This window comes from Triticum aestivum, chromosome 4B (assembly GCF_018294505.1).
Source record: "Triticum aestivum cultivar Chinese Spring chromosome 4B, IWGSC CS RefSeq v2.1, whole genome shotgun sequence".
Classification (NCBI taxonomy): Eukaryota; Viridiplantae; Streptophyta; class Magnoliopsida; order Poales; family Poaceae; genus Triticum; species Triticum aestivum.
The window spans coordinates 103,277,188-103,289,419 of NC_057804.1; the positions used below are offsets into that span (position 1 = coordinate 103,277,188).

At 40.9% G+C, this 12,232-nt stretch overlaps 1 protein-coding gene across 1 annotated transcript in view; it reads left to right on the forward strand.

Annotated features, from left to right (window-relative positions):
• Positions 1 to 11,327, forward strand: part of LOC123091290 (DEAD-box ATP-dependent RNA helicase FANCM) — an 11,669-nt gene extending 342 nt beyond the window's left edge. The window contains exons 2-21 of the mRNA XM_044512759.1: positions 38 to 655; positions 2,364 to 2,507; positions 2,619 to 2,701; positions 2,810 to 2,924; positions 3,377 to 3,468; positions 3,627 to 3,681; positions 3,768 to 3,889; positions 3,957 to 4,070; positions 4,188 to 4,381; positions 4,548 to 4,678; positions 5,819 to 5,879; positions 6,413 to 6,489; positions 6,617 to 6,666; positions 6,743 to 6,908; positions 6,989 to 7,110; positions 7,189 to 7,506; positions 7,751 to 8,843; positions 8,999 to 9,053; positions 9,219 to 9,383; positions 9,910 to 11,327. Coding sequence (XP_044368694.1) covers positions 38 to 655; positions 2,364 to 2,507; positions 2,619 to 2,701; positions 2,810 to 2,924; positions 3,377 to 3,468; positions 3,627 to 3,681; positions 3,768 to 3,889; positions 3,957 to 4,070; positions 4,188 to 4,381; positions 4,548 to 4,678; positions 5,819 to 5,879; positions 6,413 to 6,489; positions 6,617 to 6,666; positions 6,743 to 6,908; positions 6,989 to 7,110; positions 7,189 to 7,506; positions 7,751 to 8,843; positions 8,999 to 9,053; positions 9,219 to 9,383; positions 9,910 to 10,456 — 4,322 coding nt within the window. The 3' untranslated portion in view covers positions 10,457 to 11,327. The remainder of the gene's footprint in view (positions 1 to 37; positions 656 to 2,363; positions 2,508 to 2,618; positions 2,702 to 2,809; positions 2,925 to 3,376; positions 3,469 to 3,626; positions 3,682 to 3,767; positions 3,890 to 3,956; positions 4,071 to 4,187; positions 4,382 to 4,547; positions 4,679 to 5,818; positions 5,880 to 6,412; positions 6,490 to 6,616; positions 6,667 to 6,742; positions 6,909 to 6,988; positions 7,111 to 7,188; positions 7,507 to 7,750; positions 8,844 to 8,998; positions 9,054 to 9,218; positions 9,384 to 9,909) is intronic.
• Positions 11,328 to 12,232: the final 905 nt, after the last annotated feature.

Genomic DNA, 12,232 nt, shown 5'->3' on the forward strand with positions numbered 1-12,232 from the left:
ATGTGCTCACGCCCCCTTTCTCCAAACCCTAACCCCCAGGGCTTCGATTGGGATGCGGCCGTGCGGGAGATCGACAACGCCTGCGCCCTTGCCTCAGCCTCCACGACCGCCATGTCGACCTCAGCCCCGCCGCCGCCGCCCCAGCCCTCGGCCGCCCCGTCGTCGGGCCTCGCTCCCTCGGCCGCGGTGCCCTCCTTCCACGGGCCGTCCACGGGAGTCGCGCGGCAGTCGACACTCGACCGCTTCGTCGACTCATTCACCAGGAGGCAGGCTGCGAAGGATAGGCCGCTCCCTGCGCCGTCGGTTCCTGTGGAGGCAGCAGTGCCGCCTGGTGGTGGCGGGGCGCACTTTGTGGACCGTGGCGATGAGGGGTGCTCGCGGAAGGCGAGTGAGGAGAAGGTCGTGGACCGGCCACGCACTGCGGCGCTCGACTGCTTCGTCGACGCGTTCACCAAGAGGCAGGCTGCGAAGGAGAGGCCGCCCCCTGCACCGGCGGTTCCTGTGGCGGCAGCGGTGCCACCTGGTGGTGGCGGGGCGCACTTTGCGGTCCGTGGCGATGAGGGGTGCTTGCGTAGGGGGAGCGAGGAGGAGGTTGCGGAGGGGTCCTGCACCGTGGCGCTCGACCACGAGGCAGTGCAGACGTGGATCTATCCAAGTTAGTGCCCAGATTTCTCACTAACTTTTGGTCACTGACTTATGTTTTGATTTTGCTGTTGTTATATTCTTGCGTAGCATAACCAATGTGCATGCCAGCGTTTCTTTGAAATACATTCTGGACGATATGCTTATCAATGCACCTAAATTGTTCGTTCTGATTCCTCAACTAAAAGAAAAATAAATTGTTTTGGTGACTGTTGAAAGACCATTAGGCTGTATTATCTAATACTTCCCCGTTCCAAATTAGTTGAAGTTCTAGCTTTGTCCTAAGTCAAACTTCTTAAAGTTTGGCCAAGTCTATAAAAAATATGCTAATATCTATCTACAACATAAAAAACATATAGTACGAAAATATATTTCGTTAAGTTTCGATTCGACACCAAGAGGATTCCTGTGTGAATTGTATGAAATGAGATGAGTTGTTCCTAGAGATCATAAGTAAAATACCTTTTGTCTTAAGGTCCAGCTAATCATTTTAACTCAAGAATCATGTGCATTATGATTATGATATTCTTGACAGCCCTAGACGCAGGCAAAATCTGAAGCAACATTGGTGTGGTAGTGGTTTTGAGATTGAGAGCCAGATAAGCATAAATTAGTGTAGATAGATATCAAAATCGCTTGGTTGTTTGATTCTGTTGCTTTGCTTATGCAGCTTGCAAATAAGGCGTGAACCTTTTACTTTTGTTAGTTTGTAATATAGTTCAGTTGCCTGATTCAATTGCTTTATGCTGCTGGAATATAAGGGGCATACCTTTAATTTCCTCGCAAGAGCAACATTTTTTGTTGTTGTATGATCATAAATTCATAGCATTATTCTAGTATAACCATGATTAGATATGCATTGTAAAAGGTTGTGCTTGAATTGTGAATTGCTGATGTGCAGAATATTTACTTGTTCATCTAGACCTTTTGTTATTTATCCCTAGTCCTTACCGCACATTCTTGAACGTGTAGTAGTATCCACTTAGTTCCACGTGTGAACTCCTGTTAGATATAAAAATAGTGAAATAATTCCATTGAGTAAATCAGAAAATGGCCTTTGAAACCAGTGTTATAAAAATCAGCCTAGTTGCTTGGTGGATGCCTTAAGCTGCGATTTGGGCCTAATTCGTGAGCTGGGTACTGGGCTTCAGAGTTGTTTCCCAATAGGCATTAAGCAGTGAGATGAGCAGACTGCTGCTTGTTGAATTCTCACTGGCCAGAAGCAGTGAGCAAAATCAAGGGGAAAATAATAGCCACTGGTGGAAGGATAGTTGGTGTCTGTTTCCACACATCCTTCCTGCCAAGGTGACAAAGGATATTGTTGAAGTGGAGAAGGAAGGAAGCGGGAAAGGAGGGGGAGGTGTCGCGGCGGAGGTGATCACTTTGTGTGGATAGCTTATGGTACCCCATCTCCACAAACCAGCACGCCTGGCCACAGTTGGGCCTAACCGCCTAACAGTTCCTCTCCAGTCTCCTCTTCCTTTTCCACTCTCCTCTCTTCCAGTTGGCTGCTCTTCAAGGTCGTGTGTGCTTGGCTGCTGCTCCGGATGCTGGCTGCACTCAAGGCAGAAAGCTACCTTGTCCCTTCCTGAGCATTGTCTGATACTCATGTCAAAGATTCCATTTTTTGTATGGCTCAGTTCTGCTATGAACATGTCTGCTTTATGAACAGTCATAATATGATCTTTGTGATTCATTTGGCTTTTGTTCACATGATGCAGCTAATGTGGAAGTCCGAGAGTACCAACGATATATTGTCCAAAAGGCTTTGTTTACAAATACACTAGTAGCCCTTCCAACTGGACTTGGCAAAACTTTTATCGCAGCCGTGGTGATGTATAACTATTTTAGATGGTTTCCTGAAGGTAATATTTTGGTACCTAACTGGACACTGCATCTCCTGTGTTGTATTCCGTGAACTTTTGCAGAAGTAACTTTCTGACAGATTGCTGTTACTGATACATTGAATAGCTCAGGTAAAATAGTATTCACAGCCCCTTCGCGTCCTCTTGTCACTCAGCAAATTGAGGCATGTCATAATATAGTGGGTATACCGCAGGTATTAAAGCTTATATTTTTTGATATTCATGCTTGCCTGGTGTCAGATAAAGATTGACGCATTTTCTCTGCCGGTGCTGGAGATTAAATGAGTTTTACCTGTTTGCAGAAGTGGGCGATTGATATGAAAGGGAATCTAAGCCCTTCAACGAGATCAAGCTTGTGGAAGTCTAAACGAGTGTTCTTTGTCACTCCACAGATTCTTGAGAATGATATACAATCTGGTGATTTTCCTCAATGTTTCTAGTATTATATATTGATCTTTTGTAAGTTTTTCCCCATACGTTGTCATTTGTTTATGCAGATTTTCAAATGATAACCAAATATGGACCTCTGAAAGCAACCACATTTTCTGTTGTATAAAGAGACATAAAAAACAGTCACATTAGATTCTTCATCCAAATGGATTCAGGCACATAGTACACTAGTATTTTCTGTGTAATTACCATATACAAATATCCACACAGGGAAGCATCTCATAGCACATATACAGATAATTTTGTTGATTGCCCCAATTTTATGTTCGGTCTGACTACCACAGTACTATATTACTATAGTAGGTTTCTTAGTGATTTGTCAAGTTCATGCTTCATACTTTTCTTGTCCACACTGACTGCTCTGCCGTTATTGCTTCAGTTGTTCGCTGAGCTGACATTATGAAGTTTGCTTTTAACAGGTATATGCATGGTGAAACAACTAGTTTGCTTGGTGATAGATGAAGCTCATAGAGCTTCGGGAAATCATGCTTACTGTGTTGCTGTTCGCCAGGCATGTTTTTATCTCCAAACATTTCATCATCTTATTTTGTTACCGTCATGCTTTCCTCCACTATCAAGCCCATTTGATTGATGATATCAGTCAACTAGTTGTATGAGTGCTTTTTTGCTGAAGCTTATTCAAATTTTAATTTTTTGCTATGCTGACAGTTGGTGGCAGCTGGTGTGCCGCTAAGAATTTTAGCTTTAACTGCGACACCAGGATGTGAGTCCATACATCACATAGAAGTACTTGTGCAAAGATGAAGACATTTTCTATTTTGTAAATCTTATCGTGGGCTTTTCATTCAGCAAAACAGCCAAATATCCAAGCTGTCATCAACAATTTATGCATCTCAGAGTTGATTCATCGTGATGAAAGTGATCTTGAAGTCAAACGATATGTTAACACACGTACAGTTGAACTCTTAAAGGTATGAACTTGGTAAATGGGCGGTATAGTGTTTTTATGTTCCATGAATTTTACTTGCTTCAATGTAGGTTCCTGTTGGCAGTGATACAACTCAAGTCAATGCTATGATTTTGGATCTTATAAATACACATGTTGTTCAGTTACGTGCTGCTGGGGTGATTGATAACAGGGATGCTGCAAATGTATGTTTGAGATTCTCTGTATACATCAATTATCATGATTACGATTATTTACTGCCCAACACTCACTTATAATTTGTTACTTCTATGCATTATTAATTGGTTACTTACTGTTGCCAGTGGAACCCACATCAGTTGCTTATTTTAAGGACGAAATTCAGCCAAGCACCTCCACCAAATATTCCTCTGGAAAAGAAAAAGGAAATTCATAAATCTTTTGCAGCTCTCGTGTCACTTTGTCATGTGAGTAAAATGCTTTGGAGCCATGGAATCAAGCCAGCACATGAGTCGATTAAAGCCAAGTTGAAAGAAGGGTATTGCCTACACACATTCCTGCTACATGATTTGAATTGTATGCAAAGAGTAATTCATAATTATGCCACTAACGAATTTCTTGAGCAATATTGTCTTGGGGATGGAAGAATCAATTACATGTAATATGTAATAGTTCACATTTATAATTTCTCTTGTTTATTGAAGGCACTCATGGAATTTTGCTTCAAAGAATCAAACCTTTTGGGATGCAATGAATATGATGCAGAAGATCTCATCTGAAGGCTTACCCAGTCCAAAGGTGCAGAAATTGGCAGAAGTGTTGGTCGATCACTTCCGTAAGCAACTCTTGATTTTCGTAATGGGGTGCATATTTTGTTGAGTTGGTTTTGATGATCAGTAGATGAATAATGCGGACTGTCCATTATAAGAATGTTAGCCATTCTCTAGTAGCCCAATCTGTAATCTTATGCTTGTACTTCCTCCGTTCAGGTTTATTAGCCCCCTCGAAATTCAAGCCTAAATTTGACCAGAATTGTACTAAAAAATAAGAGTTATATGCCAAAAAACGTATGTTTGATTTGTATTCCAAAGAAGTTTTCAGTGACATACTTTTGTGGCATTAACTCGTAATTTTCTCTACTCTTATAAAAATCCGAGTTGGTGATGATGGTATGCCTGCCATCTTGCAATATAGACTGTCCGATCTATATCTGACGGATAGAAAGCAAACTATGGCAATTTTGCAAAAAGATACCCGCACCCCTCTCCACATTTGCAGTTAAGGCCTTCACTCGTTCATCCTTATCTCCCACAACCTCATTGTTGAGCAATTAAAAAAGGAAGCCTCTGGAACAATCTGGCATGGTGGCCGCTGCCGGCGTCGTCCATCCCCATGCCTCCCCTCAGTCCGACCACCAATCACCACCATGCCCCACTCCTCTGCTCACCTTATCTCTCCTCTTTCTCGAGATATCATTAGTTTTTACACATGGGGTTACTCCCGCATGGGTCAATCACAGCAGGTGTTTTATAAAAAAATGCATCTTAATGTTCTGTGCAATGCACGGGTATCTTGCTAGTTTTAGTCAAATTTTGGGTCAAAGTTAGACTCAAAATTCGAGGTGACTTATTAACCCGGACGGAGGAAGTACAAGCATTACGCCTATGGAAATGATGCTGCTATATTTTCTTGCAAGTTGTAAGAATGGCAACTCTTTGTAGCATAGGAGAGCTATGTTTGTGAAACTTGGCTTCTCAATTACTGCATGTTATCACTTATCAAACATGTGATAGCAAGCGTGTGACTTGTTTGCTTTGAGTTGGCGCATATGATTGTGTTGTATCACTACTCAGATGTGATGTATTCGAAGATTCTTCTGTTTTAATTGCCTTCAATTGATTACCTTCATTAACTAACCCAGAGAAAATTTTACTAAGTTTGCTATGATCACTTTGGTACCGGTTATCCTATGCAGACAAAAATGATTCCAAGGACTCACGGGTGATTATCTTTTCAAATTTCCGGGAAAGTGTCAAGTAAGAACAATACCTCATGATGGTCCTTGTGGCTATCATATATATAGCCCTCTGCAGATCCTTTGTTCTAGATTGAAAAATTTACCTGTGCACTCTTTTTTGTGTGTGTGGTGTTATTGTGATTATTTGGTGTGTGCGCCTGCATGTGTCACTATTCTATTTTTCAGAAATTTGGAAGTGCCATGTAAGAATCAAACCTCACAATACTTACTGTGCCTATTATGTAGCATTCTACACATGAATTGCTCTGTGCACAGTTATTTGTTGTTCTTTTTTCTGTGGTGTTTTTTTTTCTGTCTGCTTGCATGTGTGTGTTGTAACTAAATCCCACCAAGCTGATATGTTCTTTTGTCCAATCTAGTCATATAAATTACAGTAAGCAAGAGGCACCACAGTTTTTGTTGGATTTATTTGCTACTGTATGTCTTGGCTGGGTATCAGAAACAATTTCTGCACTGGACTTCTGATGTTTTATGATTGTTGATTCAATTATCATGTGGGTTGAATGTGTCTTTGATTGCTTCCAAATGCAGTGAGATTCTCGGTTCATTAAGAGACAGTGGTGGCGGACTTTTCAGACCCGCACAGTTCATCGGTCAAAGCTCTACAGGTATGAGTGCATGACAGCGGGCTAAGTAGATAGAGTTACTTTATATATAAAATGGTGCATTACACTGGATAGATCAATCCATATGGTGGATTTGCATTGCTTATCTTACCATTTTTGGGTTTTGCAGGTGACCGACTGAAGGGCCAGACACAGAAAATGCAACAAGCTATTTTACAGGTATCAGACAACGGCTGGTCATTCAAGATCTACCCCCCCATCCCACCCACCCAAATAATCCATGGCATGGTTGCAGAAATTTCGAGCTGGGGATTACAATATTTTGGTGGCAACATCAATTGGTGAGGAAGGTCTAGATATTATGGAGGTGGATCTTGTGATTTGTTTCGATGCCAATGTCTCTCCATTAAGGATGATCCAACGAATGGGAAGGACTGGGCGGAAGCACGAAGGACGAGTTGATATCCTTTTCTGATGACTGAAATAACCACGTCCAATAGTTGCATTTTGTAAGAGATGTTTTTACCTTAACTGCACAAACTGGTTTTGGCTTGTGAAGGACCAGAGCTGCAAGGGTACATGAAGAAACAAGGAAGTGCTCGGACAATGAAGAATCTTCTGCGTAAAGGGAACGCCTTTGAATACCATTCTAGTCCCAGGATGGTAATTCTGTTTGATCTGTTTGTAGGTAAAACTGTTTCTTCACTCTAGAGGTGCTAATTATGTTATCCCTTCTAACAGGTTCCACATGTCTATAGCCCAGAAGTTAAATATGTTAAATTATCAATAGAGAAGTATGTCCATTGCTCAAAGAAAAGGAAAGTTGATGTGAGTGGCACACCACACATTTTGAACAAAGTTTCAGAGGAAGATGGCCTATTGATTGCTCAGTACTTCAGTTCAAGCAAAGAAGATACTTGGAAACCATCTCTTGTTGCGTTCCCTAGTTTCCAGGTTTCTCCATGTGATATCTATAGAGTGCCTCATTCCTATCGAACTACAGATATGCTAATCGATACTATGCAACAACTTCAAGATGTTTCTTTCTCTAAAACTAAGGTACATCGAAGATTTGCGGAGATTTTTTCCTTATAAATTACTCCCTCCGTTCCTAAATGCAAGTCTTTTAGAGATTCCACTACAAACTACATACGGATGTATATTGACATATTTTAGAGTGTAGATTCACTCATTTTGCTCCGTATGTAGTCCATAGTGGAATCTCTAAAAAGATTTATATTTAGGAACGGAGGGAGTAGAAATGAAACAGAAGTCCTAATATTGTTTCTGAATACTTATTCAGTGTGGAAGCCCTTTACAAGAACCTACTTATGTAGCAGCTTTTGAGGATCAGGCGTTGGAAGGTCATCACTTTTCTTCTGGAGAAGTGTCATTGAGTAAAAGTGCTAGTGTGCCAAGTTCACTGGTCAACAAATATCCTCTCCACTCATTCTTCAGTGGGGAATATGTAGCTGTGGATGTTAGAGGCTATGTTTCTATCACCTTTGTACCTGCCTTACCGAGGATATCTGAGTTCCATAAGGATACAAGGAATGTAAATTGGGAACATACAATCCAGAACAAGACTACTTCGAAATTGACGGCAGATGCCAGTGGGCAAATAACAGATAGCGTTTATTCAAGTAAATTGATCTTTGCTGGCAATGCATTAAATTCAGCTCCTCATTTCCCTGAATGTTGGGAGCAATGTAACCAAGCTGATGGCACACATGTACTTTCCCCCAGTACTCCATCTAAAACGGTTACAAGTCCAATAGAAAAATGGGACACACCATGCAATGCTAAACTAGCAAGCCCAGTTTTGTCAGGTCAGGAAGACATGGAACTTAGTCCTAGGTTAACACATTATATTGAAGAAGGAATTGTTCCTGAATCTCCAGTCCTTGAAGTAAGCCACGAACAATTAGAAATAGACAGTGCTGCTGATCTTGGTTTTCTTGCAAAGGTTAGTTCTTCAAAGTCACACATTCAGGGAGCTCAACACAATCGGCCAGAATGTAGTGATGGGCCACTAAGCTTTGCGAGAGAAGGTCAATTTCCTGCTGGTGTCACGGAACATCATGGTTCGTCAAGCGAGAAGAATATCCTAGTTCAGACTCAAGCAGAAACAGAAGAGCCAGTGTGTTCTTCAAAGGCAAAAATCTACTGCAGTCCTGCTGCTCATACCCCCACTGCAAATCTACTGTGTGATAGTATGTCTGATGATTGGCAGCCTAAGTCGGTAGGGAATACATCAGGATCAGTACAGCAATTACCGAAGTACAGAAGACTCCGCAAATGTGGTGACAAGATCAAACGAGTATCCTCATTGTCTTTGAATGAAAGATATAATGGATCTGTAGGAGAACAATGTGATCAGATGGAGCATGATGTTGGTGAGTTGAGCCTCTTTCCTTTGAAACTATCTATTTAATCTTGTTGCCAACTCAATCATTTATCAGTACATACTTACTAACCTCTTGTTCACATCTCCCAAATCTTAACAAAAAAATTGTACCTTGATGTACTTTCGCATTTATTCTTAATCTAGGAAACAGAAGGAAGGCCAAGAGGCGTATGGATATATATATTGACGAGGAAGTCGAGTAAGATCACTGGAACCTTTCATTGAATGTTCTGATGCTGCTGAATAAACTAATGCTAAATCTATTTGCTAATAATTGCTTATCAATGTATATTGGTTTCTTGGTTTACTGTAATGGTAAGCATATTGTTTTTTATATTTTAACTTCCTTCCATTATTGCTTTAGAGTGTCTGAAGATGCTGACATTTCACCGGATGAGGATGATGATCGGGGTGAAGATAAATACGAAGATAGCTTTATTGATGACCAGACAACTCCTACTGGCCAATTCACTCAGAGTGAACAAGGTGGTGAATACAGTAACACTAACGACATGATGGCATTCTACAGGTATTAAAAGACGATCAGACTACTCTTCGCAATGGTGTTTATGTTTCTTGCTAAAATTATTTGTTTTGAGACCATTCTGTTTCCTGTCAATCTTTTCGGCCACCAAGAAGCACAATTGAACACTTGTGATTACAGTTCAACTCACTGTGTTGTTTAATTGCTGAAAATGAACATCACAGTTCTAATTTACAGTATTTTTGAAGAACTGTGAGTGGCTATGCAATTAGACATGTGTATCAGATTAGCTTGATAAAGGTACATACATAATTTAGATACCTAGAACACTATGTGCACACAATCTACATTAAGGTTTGTACACGGGATATATCATGCAAATCTGAAAACTGTGCCGACTCAATAATTCTTCACTGTAAGAACTAAGAAGCTTGTTCGCCGTCAATCATGTTGAAAACTGAGACCCAGATATATTAGCATAAAAATTGTACAACTGCTTTCATATTTTTGTTCTTGTGAAAAAGTTGCATATGCAACTGTGGAATTCATATTCCATTTGATGTTCTTGCAGACGATCACTACTTAGTCAGTCAACGGTAGTCCTGCCCTCTAGATACCAAGATGTCTCTGATAATTCTGTTTCCAGAGCTGGAAGTGCAAGCTGTTCATCAGGGAACTTGCACAATCCTATCGAGACTCCACAAGGGATTCCTCAAATATATGGTACCACTGACCCAAGTCCTATAGGTCACCAGCAAATGTCCCTGGAGAGAGACAGTTCGATAAAGGAGCAGGGTGAAGCAACTGTGGTCAATTGCGAATCAACCACCAAACCAGATAGCAGAAAGAGAAAACTAAGCTTCGAGCATGCCGCCTCAATCCCTGTCATAAACCTTGAACCGGAACCAGCACCACCTTCCTCACATGTTGCTACTGAAGTCGGTAATGACATATACTGGGACGATGCTTTCTTTGAGAACCTTGATTTTGATGCAATTGAAGCACAAGCGACCGAGCAACTTAGACTCCAGAAAGCACAATCAGCACAAAAACCAACGGAAACTAAGCGAGCATCTGATGTCAGCTTCACGCCTCCTTCGTTTGATCTTGGGATCTGATAGCCTCTGTTGGTGAATGGCCATTCAAAATATGTTGATGTGCTGTCTGCCGTGTCACCTGATCCTGTGGGGTCATGGTTCAGAACTGTACGATGGCAATGCCCTTTGCCTATCAGTCTGTTACCACTGACCATTTTTCGCCGAAGGATTGAACCTTTGCAGCACATGACAGACCAGCCTCAAGATATCCAGATGGACCCTGGCGTGTTGCTAGCAAGAATGCTTTGTGAGGTATGTATCGGTATAGCCCAAAGACCGGAAGGTGTCGAGAAATGGGTGGCAGCTATTTACCCTTCTGTACATAATTATACCGCCTTGTATAACAGCAGCCCCTATCTGTAAACAGTGTCTGATATAATACAAGCACCAGTTGGAAAAGCAGTTTTTTGAACGCTTAATCACGCAATAAGGGTTAGCTTGTGCTGTACCAAGTGGTCTGCATGGATGGAAATTAGGTTGCAAGGCCGTACCAGCACACGCAATAAGGGTGAGTTGATTAATAGTGTGAGTGGCTGCTCCATTGGTGCCCAGTTGCTTTCTCCAAGCAAGGAAATTATCCCAAACCTGTCAATTCATTTGGTCAGTAGATAGTGTGCTCGCTTCAGTATGATAGTGTGAACCCGGAGATGCCTGGCGCAGGTATTAAATCTGGACTCGCATTCTCCGGAACATCTCGCTCTCAAGAGAAAGATGTAGCATTAATTAGTGCAATCTATGCACATTGCAATCATTCTTTCTTCTACTCATTGCGTGTAATGCGACCCGATGGGTAGTAAGCAAACTTATAATCTCCGAGTAAAACTGCAAACTGTGTACAAATTATGATGTCTTTTTAATTTCTCTTTAGCTTTTGTTCAATACCTTGACTGAATTTAAATTACTCCCTCCGTTCCTAAATACTCCCTCTGTCTCATAATGTAGGACGTTTTTTGACACTACACTAGTGTCAAAAGACGTCTTACATTATGGGACGGAGGGAGTATAAGATATTTTAGCTTTTCTCCATTTTCTTAGATTTGTATGCATTTTAATGCTTATATTCACTCATTTTAATCTGTACGTAGCCTACATTGCAATATGTAAAACATCTTATAATTAGAAATGGAGGGAGTATATTATGCCACCTTGTTAAAAAAGTGAGTATATTGTATTATACCAACAGACTGTTAAGAAATTGCAAGATAAAATAACAATGTTTTCACAAGTCATTGAACAGACTTACTCCCTCCGTTCGGAATTACTTGTCGAAGAAATGAACATATCTAGATGTATTTTAGTTGTAGATACATCCATTTTTGTGACAAGTAATTCCGAACGGAGGGAGTACCATATATTGGTTGTTGAAGTTTTGAGATGCAATCAACGTTTGTGCACATATAGACCAAATATAACTATTCACCTAACTGCATCATCAAGATGATTGCAATATCCATCATCGCATATAAAAACACACTCTTATAGTGAAGTAAAGTAACAAAGAACACTCCTTTAATCAACAATTAGTCCCCAACACATACGTAGGCACTAAGAAACACTGGATATGTGAGCATAACTGACATATATATGAATGTGTAATAATTGAGTTTTCTGGTGATGTAGTAGTATGAACACAAAGATTCTAGGGCACAACACACAGCAAGTGAAGAAAAAAAAAAGGTTTCTTGATGGCGTACTCTCGAGAAAGTTCTTCCCAATGAATCGATATTACGTAAACACAATGCGGTGGCTGCGGCGATGTCTTTCTAATTATTTTATTTTATTTTCCGAGGTTTGAAC